Here is a 17282-nt window from a genome sequence, read left to right as displayed (position 1 = left end):
GGGGAGGTTTTCTTTGTGTCTTTTGGATGGGAAAGGCAGCAAAAAAAAAAAAAAAAAAAAACACTCAGGAATAGGAAACTCAAATCCCAGACAACTTGAAAAGAGGAAAAGCAGATGAAGGCGATAACTTGAAGCTCCACTGACACCCAGGTGTCAAAACAGATTTCTGTCAAAACCACATAGGAATCACTGGGATTGTATTTTTCAGTTTGGCCCCCTAACATCAACTGACCGCTGAAATAAAATGTAGCGTAAAATATTTGTTCAATCAATATTTCATAAAGAAGGAAAAACATTTAAATGTACACAAGCTTAATAACAGATTGAATCAGCCAAGACAAGAAGAATATTTTGCACATAGTGAAACTGATATCTACTTTAGTCATAAGGTACAGAGAGAACAATGAACTACAAACCAAACACAAAATATCATTAATAGCATCTTACAGTGTTGCAATTAAAATAAACCATAAATAAACTATTCTTGGTCTGCTTAATATTATCAAGGTAGAGATAAAAAAAAAAAAAAAAAAAGTTACAGTTCAAACTGATGAAAATTTTCCATCACAACATTTCTATGGTTTAAAGTCCCCCCTCCTCCACCTGTTGCTGCTCAGGCAGGGTTGGTTCCCTTTTGTACAAAAAAGAAGAATTTGGTTCCTTGGAATCATATCCCCCCCCCCGATCCCACTGAACCTGAAGGATTTGAGGTTTAGAAAATGGGTCCCTATTAAAAGGTTTACAGTTTTTCGAAGCCTACGTAACAAAATAATATAATAAACAAATGTTTTTACAACATTACTATAATTTCAAATATTCAGCTTTATGTCATTTCTGCAGTAGTAATTACTGGTTTTCTGGATTAAATAAAAATCAGCTAGATCTCTTTTTTTGTGTCACTGTTTTTTTGTTTGTTTTGTTTTATACCATTAAAAAAAAAAACCAAAAAACGGCATAAAGTGAGAATTTTATACTGGCTCAAGCCTAATATGAACCATGTTGAAGATATGGGTAAAAAGGAGAAGAGTACATAAACTCAGAAATTAGACCACAACAAATAAAGAAAGTATTACAACAACTGACCCACTACCTGTAGAAATACTAACATTTTTGGTGGAGTTTTGAATCCAAAAACGGTACTGAATTTAAAGCAGGGAACATTGTCCAAAGATAGTGGGCATCAAATAAATATATAGCACTTATGCTTCCCCATTCAAAGATGAATTTACTTCAAGTTCTGATAGACACCTTCCCCCCTAGAGTATCAATAATTCTGTCAGCCACCGTAAACCTATGAGAGTTCAGATACATTTCTGTAGTAACACCAACAGGGTATAGGTGACATGGCTCAGAGTAACAGTAACAGGCAATGACCCAAATTGCAATCTTAGCTTTATCCTTCTGCAGACTACAAACTACCAGCTGAAACATGGAAACTCTTATCCAAGGTGTAATAAAAAGCAGTTACAAACTTAACCTGTTAAATCTGTTGAAGTATGCAGCCATCAAATTAGAAAATGTCGAATGCAGCAATAAGATCAAACGGGACCGAAATAGGAACTAGGAGCTCTTTACGAGTCACTGCTGACTCTGTGGTGTTTGACGGTTTTAACAGGAGCCATTTCTCTTCGGTGATTCTGCTTGGAGAAAAAAACTGGCTTGTAATTCAATACTGTAAAGTGAATTATCATTTGAAACAATTCAAGCCTTTTTACCAAGAAAAGTGGAAGTTAAAAACTGGCCTATAAACATTGATTACCGATGGATCCGAGTTGCTTTCCTCAGCAGAGGTTTCATAATAGCACACTTGAGAAAAATTACAGATAATGCCCCCTGACGAGAAACAGTTATTTCTCCACTTTCTGTTAAGCAGTGAAATACAGATGTGAACAATTTAGAGGGAGTGTATTAAAAGATAAATAAAAATAAAAATAAAAAAAGCAGTGAGGCTCATGAAAATACACACATCACTCCGATAACTTCTGGGTTTCTGAGATGGTGATAAATAATTTCCAAATGCCTTTCATGTCTGTTTTACTTGTTTATTACCTTCTTTGTTGTCACTGCAGAGCCATAATCTCACTGTGGAGTCAGACGAAGAAGAGGCAATGAGGATCTTAGAGTCCTCCAGGTAGACGGCATCCACAGCATTGACAGGACCAGTGTGGCCCTTACACTCCACTGACTGGACGAACTGTGGCATTACACAAAACATTTGTATTCAAGGCTTCTATTTTTCATCTCCAAAATTACATAAAAATATCATCTGCACAACACAACACTCGGACAAACACAGAATTTTATTTTATTTTTTTCTAATCCAAGCACTGGCAGCAGCTGAAGCCACCCGAGACCCAGGAAAGTTGAAATGTAGGCAATTTACCTTCCCATGTTGAGCTTCCCAGAGGATGATCCGATTGTCTGAACCTCCTGAGACGACATGACGCTCTGATGCTGCGACAATAAAATCAACGCAACGGAATTAACTTACAACTCGTTGTCGACGAATTGGTTCAATAAAGAGAAAACACAGGGTCACCTTACAAAAAAACAACAAATAATTGAATAAATAAATAAATTCATACATGGCATTATTACATGGCATTATGGCAGCAAAGAGGACTTCTTAAATCTAAATGCAAATATTAGGTGAGGTCAGTGAGATGACCTAAATTGTGGAAACAACACATTAATGCAAACATAATTAAATATTCCACAAGGAAGTAGTGAAGTGGGTCTAATATTCTGAATTATGGTGAAAAGAAAATGAACCTTTTTTGAAATGTAAAATTAAAAGAAAAATTCTTAGAAAAAAAACAACAACACTAAAGTAAATAAAACCTAAATGTAAAACATGTGAAACTGCCATAATCTATTGAACCAAAACTGTTTCACAACACAAAAGCAGGAAGTGAAAGGGTGCTTTACTGTCTTTGCGACTTGTATAAAATGTAATGCTATTGAATTAAAAACAACTCCAATGTGTGATCAAGTTATTGCTTTCAAAATAAAACTGCTGAACTCACTGGAAAATGTAGTGTATTGTGTTTTACAGGCACTTTAGATAGGGAATGCAGTTTTGCTTCTGACTATTTTCAACTGTAGCTAAAATTAAAAAAAAAAAAAACAATAATGAAAAACTTCAACAAGTAAGTGGTTCCCTAATACACTCAATAGCAATTTAACAAATATATGATAGCTAAACAAATGCATTGATAAAGTGATCACCAGTAAGTGTCAGTATCCACATAAAGATGATGCTCTGGCAGTTTGTTGGTATTCACGTGTGTTCTGGCACAACAACAACACAGAAAGACATCACCAACCACCTTATGGACACAGCTGTCCATCAATCAAGGAATGGTCAAAAAATCTATGTTGGTATACCAACATAGATTTTTTTTCTATTTTTTTTATTTTTTTTAGTCAAGAGAAGCGCACATCTGAAAAGCGTCACTTTTAGAAACATCGTGTCAGAACTGATGCGGAGATGTGGCCACATGCCGTTATCCATTTGTAACAGCAGGTGGCGTAGCCTGCCAAAAGAATCAAATATATTGCTTACTACACCAAAATGAATTTACTGTAATAGAAAATGTTTAATGTTCACCTCTTTTTGATGTCGTTGATTTGGTTTTCTTGTTAGTGAAAATATAGTTATAGGGATTGATTGATTGATTGATTGATTGATTGATTGATTGATTGATTGATTGATTGATTGATTGATTGTGCAATAGTGTGAACCTGATGTTATTAACCACGGTTATCACTACCGAGGAATTCTACACAAAGTTGGACCTGAGAGAGTATTCCTAGAAATAGATTTTCTAGGAAACCAGTACATTTAAGTTAGATAATGAAGTGGTAAAGATAAAGAATTAATAACTGTCAATTATTGCGGATGCACTGAAGATTATCCTGGACATTAAATCATGACTAACAAGTATTGACACATTGTTGTCATATTTGGTAAAATTTTTCCAACTAATGTTTCTGCATTGAGTTTGCATGCTAACTTTACTTCCCCGCACTCTACACACCTCATTGTTTTGTACAATGTACTTAACAATCATAATAAAATAAGAATTAAAAAAAAACTTCTCCACACTCACCATTGTCTTTCTTGTGAACCCACTTGACTGCATTAACTCTCCCTTTGTGTCCATTCAGCAAAGCGACAACTCTTCTTTCCTGAAATTCAAACTATTCATGTTAACCCAAATGTTTGTTGTTGTTTTTTCGGCGTTTTAAACAAACACTCCACACGAATAACATTAGCATCAGCACTCAGCAGCGAGAAAACAACTAAACTACCGACATGTTTTACAGATTTTATTACCTGGGGGTCGTACAAGGCCACTGAATTGCATGTCCCGAAAGCCACTGTCCCTCCCCGACCCCAAGAAACAACATTTGGAGTCCTATTTGCGCTGCATGCTACATGGCATGTCTCAATTATGGAAGCCGCCATCTTTGCTAGAGAAGTTGTGGAGTTACTGTAAAAGACTCCGCGGGTAAACGGTTTCTAGGTATCAATGGTTCCACAGCAAAGTTACGTAAATATCATGTTGGTAGTTAAAACGAATGCGCTACAAAAACTGTAAAACTGGTTGATCTACAAATACAAACTAGAACTGGACTGGATAGGGGTTAAGACATATAATACATTAATTTTAATTGTGATATGGATCACAAAACTGTTTTGATTAAAATTAAATCATTTGAATTCAATTCCTTTCAACTCTACAATTTTTCAGAATTACAGCAAAGGCAGTGACTATATATATATATATATATATATATATATATATATATATATATATATATATATATATACAGAGAGAGAGAGAGAGAGAGAGAGAGAGAGAGAGAGAGAGTGTACTGGCAACGATGGTGACAGTGAGGTGCACCGCCCCGTAAAAGCCACTAGGTGACGCGAGATAATCATAGAAGGAAAACAAAATCCGTGCAGTCTATGATTTGGGCCACTTTAAATTGTAATTATTCAAAGTCTAAAAATGAGTATTGTGTTCCTTAAATCATAAAAGTACATTGTAATTTGAATCTCATCATGATCTCATGAGGTGAGTGTTACATAGTTTGCTGAATTAGATATGGGTTTCTTCCCTTTTCATGAACAAGATAACAAAACGGCTGATTTTTATTTATAGCTTGGTTTGGAAAATGTCAACTCCATTTTCTCTATAGAATTCACCCTGAAAGCATAAAACCATTTCACTGTATCATGTTTGCCCTTTAATTATTGAAAAATAGAGCTGACTTCACAATAACAAGATTCCTCTGAGGTTGTCAGAGAATCAGACTAAAGCTACTCAAGGCAAATTACAATTAAAGAGAATATTGCTGAAACACAAATACACTGTTGTGTCAGACTGTGTTACTCCCTCTCCGAGATTTGATTGAGGTTGACTGGTCACAGCTGAGCTAGCTGTCAGCCAGACATTCTGTCTCATTAAGATTAAAAATAAATAAATGACCAATTAATAAGAGGAAATTTTACCATCAAAGAGAAGAAATCATACAATTTCTGAATTTTCACGGCGCACACATTTCATAAAAATGTTGTACATTGAGGATTACTGTAAATACAAGTTTCCCACTGACAAACACACACAGAGAGAGAAAAACAATATGAAGAGGAGAAAACTGGGGGAACAGAGGAGGGGTGGCAGAGCCTCTTCTGGCTCCGCTCTGACCGTGCTGACTTGCAGTCTATATCTGCGTGACAAAGACAAAACAGGCTCGCTGTCACCAGCTCTCCGGGTAGAAAATAGCCACTGTTTGCCTTGCCATTGTCCCTCTTCCCTCAGTCTCGGGGAAACAAGATTTGGACGGACTTGGCAGAGTGAGACGACCCGTGCATCTACAGAGTGCAGCTCTTATGTCAGCAATAGCTGGGAAGTTTCTGGGGTTTTTTTGGTGCTGTGTTCATCATCTATAGCTGCTTATGTAACATAGGATTAATAAGATCAAATGTATCAAGTCACTGCAGGAGAAGAGGGTGTTTTGTGGAAAATCCTGTCTTTGTTTTTACTGCCAGGAGAAAAAAAAAAAGAGTAGTAGGATATGCTTTTGTCTGTGATGTTTAGTCAACATATTCTTGCTCCTTGGTGATAGAGTCACTTTAAATATCCAGCACGACATATTATAATAACAGCACTTGGCAGGGTCGTACAAGTTGCTTTATATTTGTGCATGCCTGTCAAGTAAGGTTCAGAGGTTCTACTTTAAAATGAGTCTATGATAAAATTAGTTTATGGTCTACCATTATTCCTTAAAAATATGCTCCTAAGTTCCAAAAAAATGTTTATGTCTCCTGTCATGTTTACATCGGCTGCTGTTTCAAACTGAGAACAGCTGTCATAAAAATGAAATCCAAATTCTAACGACTCTATGTGAGATGTGTGTGTGTGTGTGTGTGTGTGTGTGTGTGTGTGTGTGTGTGCGTGTGTGTGTGTGCGTGTGTGGGATTATATAACAAGAGAAACGCAGATTAAGTGAATTCTAGGCCCTCCATGCTGGGTGTCTGCATTTCACGTTGCATCTGTCAGTTTTGTTTACGTGTAATTAAATTTATCTTGTTCCTGTGAGGGCCTTCTTGACAAGACAACAGCCGAAAAGGACTGAGAGATGGCCTATCCTTGACAGCACCGCTGTTTAAGTTTGCTTTTCATTTGAATGCAGTTCATCTCAACGCTTTTAGATCCCAGTGCTGCTTTTGATATAATAGACCATGGCATTTCTTTCTTATTTAGAGCATAATGTTGAGATTAAAGGATCAGCACTGCAATGGTTTAAATCTTAATTATACAGCACAGTTGTTACAGTCAGTGTGGCTGACACTTTACCTTCAAAAAGCTCATCTATCATGTGGTGTTCTTTGGGGGAGTCTATTCTTAAAACCTTTGATAGGCACCCTTTGGGGTTTAAGTTAAGAAGTATGGATCACACAGCCATGTGGTTGACACATGCTTAGTGAAAAGTGTATTTTTTTTCATTATTATTATTATTATTATTATTATTATACCAAAGATATCAGAAAACCTACAATTATGGAACATTTTGAGATCAGTACCTAAAAGCACTGTTGGGGCCACATTCTTCTGACTCCTTACCTCTGTTTGAACTCCTCTCTTCCACGGGGGTCTTTTCTGGTCACTGTATCGTGCTAAGAGAGTGAGTTCAGCTGGAGGTCTCAGACAAGGGCAAAGCAGTCTAACACAGAGAAGTATTCTGAGTGATTGTGCAAGCAAATTAAACTAACCAGCACTTTCTGGTTAGGTATTTTTATTTTTATTTTTTTTCCCCAGAGGTTAATGTGTGCGCTGAGATGGACGGCACTGAAATAATAACTACAAATAATAACTACAAAGCCTAGTCTTGTATAAATATGTACAAAGAAACTCTTTTAATGTGCAGTTTTGATGAGACGGACACGATGATAATAGAGATACTATATTTAGAGAAGTCAAAGTTATTATTATTTTTTTTTTCATTATTTAGGAAGATTGTACATACTCTCAAACACAGAGGTGGCAGCATCATCATGCTGCAAATGTTACTGATTATTAAACCCATAGGAAGGATATAAAATAAAGTCTCTGAATCATCTATGAATTCTTCAAATGTTCCACAAATCAACAACCTGACATTTGAAACTTGGTCATATTAAGGTTTTCCTCAAACAAATTCAAACTTGTTCACCCAATTCTTACTTTTCTAATTATGGGAAGTTGGTTAATGGATTATCCCTTTTTTCCAGATAGTTAAATACATCATTTTGTGACATTCACACCAATAATCTGACTGCAAATGCAAACCATGTGCACATTAAATAAACTATTTGTGTCATTTTGTATTCCTTGTTTTAATCTTCTTATCCAATATAGAACTGAGGGCACTCATTTTTACATATTCCGATATGCAAAACAGCTATCTCTTTAGGCTCAGCGTCCAAGGAGAGGCACAACAAAAAAACAAGGGATGATCAAGAGAGAAGGGGAAGTCAGCACTTCTAAAGCACACACAGAGGGAAAGAGACCGTAGCAGCTGTTAGCAACACAGTCACACTGAGAATAAGCAGCTCTTTTTTAATGAGTAATACCCTTGGACCGTGTGGATAAGAATACATAAAAGGGACTCGCTCCCTTGAGTTTGAGGTAAACATTCAAAATGCTGAGTGCCAACACAAGAGTACAAACTGAGGAGCAAATCTCAAAAACTGTAGAACAAGTTAGACGCAGTTAAGGAAAACAAGTCTGGTTCACCCTGTGACACACTGTGTTTGAGGGTACATGCAGAACTCCAACCTAACTAAGCTATTTTCTGCAGCTGTACAGGACAATCACATTTCTTATCTCAGTGTACCACTTTGACTTATCTACTCTGACCACAGTGACTCATTGCCAGCACAAGTTAATGCAGCCGGTGCAAGTAGCTAAAGTTGGATTTGCTATCAGCTTATCATTTGGTTGAGAGCCCGAGTGCAGATTAAAAAAAAACAACAACAAAAAGCAACACACACCCAGATATCATCTAGAAGTGGTAGTAGAGCCATTCATCACAGTTGAGTACATCCTTGTTCGCTCAACAGCTCGCATACCTTTTTAATGATGAAACCAGTGAAGACATGGCTAAACTAGCTTTAGGGTGAGCTTTTACATAAATACTAGGTTGGCACACCCACTCATGATGAAACCCACCTCTGACACAGAGTCCAAGTCCACCTATACACACTGGGCAGCAAAATAAGCCATGACTCTCAGTGCCAAAGAGATTCCAAACCACATGTGCTCTTAGTCATCTAAACTGTGTTCACACTATGAAATATTACACGAGGTGTCACCCAAGGACTCTGCTTGTAAAGTAATATATAGCTCAAGGACCAACAAGAGTTTGGAAACAGGTTACCTGAATTGAAATACAGATGCATGTGAAATAATTTTACATTGTGGTCATATGTCATAGGGTCACCAAAGAAAAGAAGTAGCACACCATTTGGAGAAATGCTTTGTTCTTTATCTGGGGTGCCTAAACACAACTAAAGTAGAGTCAGATGGTGATGTCCATATGATAAGGCCAGAGACATAGTGTGCCTTGGCCCCCATCCTGGCATCCAGCTGACATGGTAACCAACGTCACAAGTGTGAGGGACATGTGAGGTGATTCCCGATAACTGTCCCAAGTTGCCTACGATTGCAAGGTTTTCTTATTTGTGTGCTTTCCCACATTTTCAAATATTTTATCACTGGGTCCAAGCAGGGGAGTTCAAGAGACCTCTAATTCACGATGAGTCATGCTAGCTTGAAAATGACTAGCAATTGTGGCCTTGTCTACAGCAATGTGAGCACTCATAGTGTCTGTTGAAGTAAAGAAAGCTAAGACATTGATGTCTGTTTCACAATTTAAAGAAAGCGCTGAGGAGTCAAGCAGAAGATGTAATACTTGCATCAAATACAACAAACGGGGGATTCATTAAAACCCTAGAGATTACAACAAGCTAAGTGCCATGTTTTAGTCAAGTCTCAGACACCCAGGCTCTGTTGTTCTGCTTGTGAACAAATTGTGTCTTAAGTCATGATCTAATAACTTTCTAAAAGATTTCTGCTGACTTGGGTCTTCTCTGAAGTCGCAGAGCTCCAATCTAGGAATGACAACACATCAGAGTAGAGTGAGCTTCAGTTGCAAGCTGGGAAAAAACTGTGTAGTTTGGGAAATGTGATTATAACTATAGTAGAAATACAAAGCAATAACAATTTCCTTTTTATACAGTCAAACGTTAAAAGAACTTATGCATAAATAACATTTGTACAGAACTATCTGTGCCTCTGGTTTACTGAGAAACAGTGAGTCGTGTTAGTCAATAATTTATGTCTTAAACTTTTATGTTCAGTGGATACTGAACTCATTTTTTACATCTATTTTCAAGTGGGGGCTTGAAATAATCAAATTCCAGAGTTAAATGAAGAATGCAGCACAACTCATAGATTTGAAAAAAGCCTTACTTTTAAAAAAAACAAAAAAAACAATTTTTACCTAACCTATCTGGGGTTAGGTAAAACAATTCTGTTTTTCAGCGCTTTATTTCCTCCAGAACTGGTATAAGTGAATTTACCTGAAAATCTTCACATCAAAGTGATGAACCAGAACGTAAGTGAAGGAAAGAACTACAAGCGAACATATCTGGAGTATGATTCTGAGCAATTTATCAAAACAAATAAAGGAATGACAAAAATGGAAACGATAGATTAAAACATTTTACAATGTTATGGAACAGTTTTATGGCATTAGATCACTTAATATGCTAAAAATATTTCAGTTTTCTGTTTGGTAAAGTGTCAGGCTTTGTTTCTAAAAAGATCAAAAGTGCCAAGCTCTTTGTTCAGCTACTCAATTATCTATCACTCTTGACCTGAAATTATGTTTATGGGCTTATGGGAAGAAACTGTAAATAGATTCAGAAAGCTATTTAAAATGTCGGTGGGGGACATGTTTCTATTAGCAAAAACACAAACAATTCAGACATTTTTTGTGTTGTCAGTGTTGCAGGATTAAAACGTCATTAATAAGAACCAGTATAATGAAATTCCGGCCTGTCAGCTTCAGAACCTTGCTGCTTTCGCTGGGTAAACAAAAGTAGAAGCCTTATGGCCGTTGGACAATGTTTTTCAGTCAATCTGCTGCTATTCAGGAGAGATCTTTCGCAGTGGGGTCTAATCGTGCGCCGTTTGATTGGTAGCCTCTCTCTGTATTTGGGAAAGGAAAAGGATACTTCACACTTCAGGGATGATATTGTGAAAGTCCACCAAATTGTAAAAAGAATACATTAATTCACCTAAAATCAGTTGAAAAGTATCAACATATAACATAATCCACAGTTAATGCACATTTTTTTAGGTCAAAAATCCACTCAGCCTACTCAGATTTTCAGAGTTCCCAGACTTTTTAGTTAATGTTTAACACATAAAAACTAAAGGTCACAATGGCAGATATACCCACATTGGCCAGGCTTTAAATATGGATAGTCTACTCAATCAGAAATGAGACAGGAAGGAAGTTTTAGACAACAAATTAGGAAATAAAGACTAGAAATACCTCAAACCCCCATAGTTACTTCTTTATTTATACACTCTCTACACATGGAAATGACCAATTGTGTACCTTTCCTGGCTAAGCGGGAGCGCTGATAAGAAAAGCATTTAAACAGTTTTCTATGGAATAGTTAAAGGTGAACCATTGATGATATTATAGTAAATCCCTTAAATCACAAGTACAAAATGGATCGGCCCTTAATTATGTGAGAACAGAAACAGAAACCCCGATGTTTATGGTGCACAATCTGAAGTGGCATGGCACAAATGAAAACAGCCAATAGTGGGAACCTGCAAGTGTGTTCATGCTGTGCATGCGTGCCTGTGTGTGAATGTGGTTGCCCACTGTGGTGTGCTGCAGTCCGCTCCCTGCTGTAGCTGAGTAAACTACATGGACATTAGCGGGCGCAGCGGCGCAACCACCGACCCGGAGGGGGATTAAAGCAGCGTGCGTGTGTGGAGAACTGCTCGATTACTGTCTGTGTGACGAAGTGTGAAGAAGAAGAAGAAGAAGAAGAAACTCGCTGTTTTAAATCTCGAGTCCGCGCCAGCCAGTTTTGCAGCTGCTAAAGCAGCGGAGATTAGGGAGCGAACTCAGTAAGTGTTCGTCCGTGCGTCGTGATTGAGTGCTAGCGAGCCAGAGAGAGGGGGGAGAAAGAAAAAAGCTCGGCGGGAATGGCTTCATCTCCGTGCGGCAACAGTAACTTTGATTCCGGCCTGGAGATCAAAACTCGCTCCGTGGAGCAGACGCTTATTCCCTTGGTGTCGCAGGTGAGTATTTTCGGAAGCTTTGTAACTTTTCCCACTGCTGTTCTGGGGGGGCTCAAACGAGGCCAACTCTTGTGTTTACCTGTTTGTGTGTCCAGACTGCGTGCTTCCCTTCTGGTGCGGCGTTTAAACGCAGCTCCGACACTTTAGTTTAGATAATCTCAGCTATGTCACCGTAAATAGCCGATTTACCGTTAGCGTGACACCTAATCGTATACACTAGAACTTGTTGGTTAAAACTTTTACGAAGTATTTAATGTTTTGAAACTTTTCTATGAAACACAAGAGGACCCACGTATTGATTTAAAAAGAATCTAAATAAAGAAGTAAAAAGATAACCATTAACAAAGCAATTCAATTACTTTCCAGATGGCTTAAATGATTAGGGTCATAATTCCCTCTTTGCAAAAGTTTTTTTTTTTTCTTTTTTTTTTTCATGAGCACTGAAGTCAGTTTGGGAATAACGTGTCAAAGTCCAGAAGAGTTTCCTATTTTCCTGGTCCGGGGGCTGAGCTGTGATTCCCACCTCTCGGAGCACGTGCTGTGTTCGACAATAAACAGACGAAATGAAAAACCCAGTTGAAGACTCGCTTAGCAACTCTTTTGTTGTTCCGATGGAACTTGGGTCAATTAGTTTCATAATAATGCACACAGACAGTTAAATTTGTTAAATTTGTACAGCTTACACCTGCAAGATGATGCCTCTGGTTTCATTTAAGAAAAAAAAAATCAACTATTATTTTGTGTAGTTATTTTCACTTTTACAAACAGACTTAATTCAAAAACATTGCACATTAACCCAGCCAATTTACTAGTGGTTTTCATGCCCTTATTGCAAAGAATAATGCACTTGTTTACCATCAAGCTGGCCTGAGAGGTGCCAAATTGAAAGTAAAATTCTACAATCTTATAAAGTCCTGTCTCAAAATGCTATTTTCTGAACCTCTAATCTGTCATACTGTTAAACAGGAGCTGTCAATTATTTAAATTGACAGCTACAATTAGAATAGAATTCACCCAGCCAACTATAAAACATTTGGACTTTAGCTTTATAGCAGATACTCCAACAAGAAATGCTTCAAATGTCCCATTTTCTTGGTTTTTGTATAAATAACAGACCACTGCCAGCAGAATGATGATTTAAAGTTTTATATAAGGTTTACATAAACTGCAGTGAGGTATTTGAGATGGGAGTTTTTTGTTATGAATTGGTGCCATGTTAAAAAAAACTGAACTGAATTGAACTGAATTGGTTTTTAAGATAGTAGAAAGAGTCTTTGTTCTTGGTGCATCTTGGACTAGCTGTAACTAGCTGTAAGCTTCAGTCTTTGCAATCAACCAACTGATCTGAATTTTTGTAATGAATTCAAAACTATTTCTTCAGAAAGAGTGATAGATAGATGACTCTTCATTGATTTACAGTCACTTTTGGGGGAGGGGCATCATTGTGTGACTCTTCCTCCAAATTGGTTCCAGTCTTAAAACTAGTCCTAAGTACTAGGAGGCAGGTTTCTGTGTTTCTGCTGAGGCTGATTCGAGTCTGGCACTTGTTTTCAGCCGGGCCAGAGGAAAGAGCCACTTCCTTTCGTAAGCTAGAGGGAAGCTAATAGAGAAATGCAGTGAATTAAAAAGAGGGAATTGTTTAAAACTCCAGAGTGGCTTGATTGGTGAATTTAAAACACTGAAAACACGTCAGTGATGATAAAATGTTGTATCAGAATAACATAATTTGATTGTCTCTGATCGTCTCAGTTTATTTTGAAATCACTCGTAATGGAGGTTAAGTAGGTCATTGCGCCACTTACAACTCGATTTTCTCCTGAATTTATTAACTCCATTTCCTATTGGGTTCTTTAGCCCTTTCAGTTTTTTTTTAAGTTCTCCAGGTCAATAAATTGTAATCTAAAAGCTCTGTCCAACTCCTAGTCAGCTGGTGGGAGATCAGGAGATAAGGAGTGTTCACAAAGCACATTTAGTAGTTTAAAACCGCATTAGGTGGTGCTATTAGTGCATCTACTACAGGGATGCTTGGATAAATAAAATAATGTGTGGTCTTAATTGTCAAAAAAACAGAATAAAACACAGGACAGGTTAAATATTAACTGGACGAGGGTTCTGACTCAGCCCTGGATGGTGGAAGAGCAAACCAGCACTTTTACAGAACAGTAAAGAACTGGCTGTAGCACCAACACTGATTAGGAACTGAAATCTGTTTGGTGGAAAAAGAAAAAAAAAAAGACTCTGGTCACACTTGCACCTTCTTGTACATCTCATTGAAAGGACTTCAAAGTGTAGGAATGGTATGATAAAACATTTTCTAAACTATTCCAATAACTTTTAGAACTCTTGAAAACCTTGATTCCAGTAACGGGAACAAATTGAGAACAACTGTTCTCAAAACGAAGTCGAGGGGGGGAAAGAAACACTAATCCTTTGAATGCTAACGGCTTTTTTTCTGTGTAGGAAGCCAGAGGGACAAAGACGTGTAAAAGCCCTGTTGTTCTCAGTGAAAGATAGTGGCAGAGAAAGAGAGGCACCTCACTGTTTGGGCATACAGAGTGGGTGGAAGAACGGTGGGCATGCAAGAGGTGTCCATGAGACTGTCATCCCCTCACCACCTCCCATCTCTCGTCTGCTTTCCCAAATAGCTTCCTCCCTCTCATTGCTCTGGCTCATTTGAGAGATAAGGTCATCTAGTGCTGAATGGATGTGTTGGTTATCAGAAAAGCACATCTGTTAAGGGGGTGTGCTTTCAATTTAGGATGTTCCTTTAGACTTTCGGTCATTTATGGAAAAAAAAAAAAAAAAAAAAACAAAAAGGGGATTAAGGGCAGATCCCGGTGAAGTTATAGATGGAGTTACAGTTTATAGTTTACAGACGTGTAAACTCCTTCCTGCGGAGATAGACTGGCTCGGCTTTGGCGAACAGCAAAGAGAAATGTGCTGCACGCTGCAGTGGCATTCAGCATATCGCCGTCCTGTTGAATAGCGGGCCTCAAGGACAATCTTCGTAATTTTCCTTTTCTGTTCGCATTGTGAGACGTGTCCCCATAGCAACAGAGCTTTCAAATGCTCAAAGAAATTACCTTCTCAAAGACTTATCAACTTCAAAATTGTTAACTATTGTTAGAGTGATGGCATCGGTTGCTGTTGTGAGAAAGTTTTCCGTGTGTTGTAGTTAAATCAATTTGTGCCAAGTGTACCAAGTGATTAAGAAAAAAAAAAAAAAAAAAAAAAATAGACTGTCTATCAAGCTGAAAACTTCAGCTGTCAATTAGATACAAAAATTGCTCGAAGAGATAGCCTTGTAAAAACCAGATCCTTGTGCTACGCTCTACTTTGTGCAGAGGCTCTGGACCCTCATCCACTGAGAAACGATTACCTGTTGGAGGCGTGGTCTCTGACACGGTCGGTGTCGTAAGGGGTTAAGCAGCAGACTGCAGGCTAGCGAGTTGAAGTAAATAACTTAAATGTTGTTTATAAAGTGATTTGGGTTGTTTTATCTTTTTGGTTGGATTTTTGACTTTACACCATTATACAGTGAATTTGTGTTTTTTTTTTTTTTGTTTTTTTTTTTTTTTTCTCAACTCATACTGTGAAAATCTCACTCTGGCTGAAGCAGAGTGTGAATCACATACTGCAAATTGGGCACAACACATGTCCCTATACCCTTTATATTGAAGCTCACACATAAAATGACTAGTTTAAAGGGAAAAAAACATATTTAGTAGTGAAATCTACACTTACTTTAAGACATTTACCCCCTTACATGGATAACAGTAACTGAAGGATGATTGTTTAGTGGCATTTTTGAGAAACTGTAATACATTTGAGGTGATTTCATTAAATCATTATACTAAAGTTGCACAAAATCATTATGTGGGCAACATGTTGCGAACTTCCAAAGCAGCACCAAATGTTATTGAGTTTGTCTATTTATGCAACATATATGTTGTGTAGGTCAATGTATAACTAGCGAGAAGGAAAAAAAAAAAATCCTCTCCCCTCCCTGTCTTGTTGATGTGCCCAGGCTTCAGTTATCAGCTTCACTCCCACCAGGCTGTAATTACAGGCCTGGGAGTGTCCCCGCCTTGCACTTTTCTTACATACACACTCGCAGCTCTCTGTCCCACCCACGTCTTTCTTTTCATGCCTGCATGTTCACCTGTCATACTGATTCGTGGTTTGCACATTTTAGGGAAGGGTGCAACGTGTCGGCGTCATTTACAAAGTTTTGTTTTAGTCTTAAGTCCTTGTTTTTTAATATTTTCCATAGATTTCCTGGGCCCTTTTCTGTCCTTAGATTCTTTTTTATTTCTTTCCATAGATTCTTTTCAAGACACGATTTTCTTTTCGTGCAGTTTTCAAAGCTGCTTTTCTCAGCAAGAAAGTTTTTTTTTCTTTTCCTCTAGATGTGCTTTCCTTCACTTCCAGCCTCAGATTTGCTTTAAAGGACCTGATGAAGCAAATTAATTGCTCTGGTGGTGGTCAGAAATGCACCGGGCACCACACTGAGAGAAGGGGAAGGAAACAAGCACGTCTGCAGTTCTGTGCGTGTGTCCCACCTGTGATGTGGTCTATGACAACAGTGGAAAGCAATTAGCAATAATGTGGTGTGTGTTTTCCTCGAGATCTGACCCCTGTTTTCATGCGACGGTTGGTGAACTAGCAGCTTTGTTCCTGGCTTTTTTTTTTTTCAATCGAGTCGTGCTTCCCGAATAAAAGCCCACCATGTCAGCCTGGGTGCAGACATGGTGGTGTTTCTTGGGCAAATTTTTTCATTTTTTTTTTTAAAGTGCGTGGGAACGCATAGTAGCACAGGAGTTATATCTAAGGCTTTGATCAGTTCAGCGCACATTTAAATACGTGTGACAACTAAGCCTTGTGGTTACACAGCTCTCTTGTCTCCATCATTTTCCTTCAGGACTTAGCATGGAGATTTGCTGTTATAATTGGGCCGGGAAAATCCGTTCTCTGTCCAAGTCTGTTAGCATCGACTTTGTCGCGCTTCCGGGGTTTCTGTAGCACATGCAGTATTGCTTTCCAATGTGCTAAAGAGGGCAGTAGGTGAAAAGAAAAGGGAGTTTTTTTACATTTCTTTTATTTTTTTGCTCACAAACAGAAGTTCAGTTGCATATTTTTCACCCATATAAGAACTCAGTAGGAAGTTTTTCATTAAACGGCCTACTGAAAAAAAAAGACTTGTAACAAAAGTTGTGTATAATTGCGATTTGTAAGTAAAATGATACCGAATCTTGATGGGGGAGGAAAAAAAAACAAAAAAACTTAAGTGTGGCTTGCTTTTGTATTTATTGCCCCTCAGTTAAAAACAACAATTGGGTAGTTGTATAACACTTTGCATTGATCTAACCAAAAAATATCCCATCAAAATACACTGAAGCT

The 17282-nt window shown here is 37.8% G+C and overlaps 2 protein-coding genes across 3 annotated transcripts in view; one reads left to right on the top strand and one right to left on the bottom strand.

Moving 5' to 3' along the window:
* Positions 1-4521, bottom strand: part of elp2 (elongator acetyltransferase complex subunit 2) — a 32530-nt gene extending 28009 nt beyond the window's left edge. Inside the window, exons 1-4 of the mRNA XM_015043275.1 lie at positions 4340-4521; positions 4113-4191; positions 2384-2454; positions 2050-2194 (exon numbers count right to left, since the gene is read on the bottom strand). Of these exons, the coding sequence (XP_014898761.1) occupies positions 2050-2194; positions 2384-2454; positions 4113-4191; positions 4340-4471 (427 nt within the window). The 5' untranslated portion in view covers positions 4472-4521. The remainder of the gene's footprint in view (positions 1-2049; positions 2195-2383; positions 2455-4112; positions 4192-4339) is intronic.
* A 6897-nt stretch (positions 4522-11418) lies between these two features.
* The window catches only part of ctnnal1 (catenin (cadherin-associated protein), alpha-like 1), a 61575-nt gene continuing 55711 nt past the window's right edge, over positions 11419-17282 (top strand). The window contains exon 1 of one of the 2 annotated variants that reach the window (XM_015043242.1): positions 11419-11882. In XM_015043242.1, the coding sequence (XP_014898728.1) occupies positions 11787-11882 (96 nt within the window). In that variant the 5' untranslated portion in view covers positions 11419-11786. The remainder of the gene's footprint in view (positions 11883-17282) is intronic. The other variant, XM_015043252.1, reaches the window with a different exon arrangement.

This window comes from Poecilia latipinna, unplaced genomic scaffold (assembly GCF_001443285.1).
Source record: "Poecilia latipinna isolate Pla-1442-1.1 unplaced genomic scaffold, P_latipinna-1.0 Scaffold35, whole genome shotgun sequence".
NCBI classification, from domain to species: Eukaryota; Metazoa; Chordata; class Actinopteri; order Cyprinodontiformes; family Poeciliidae; genus Poecilia; species Poecilia latipinna.
This window is presented reverse-complemented; position numbering and strand designations above follow the sequence as displayed.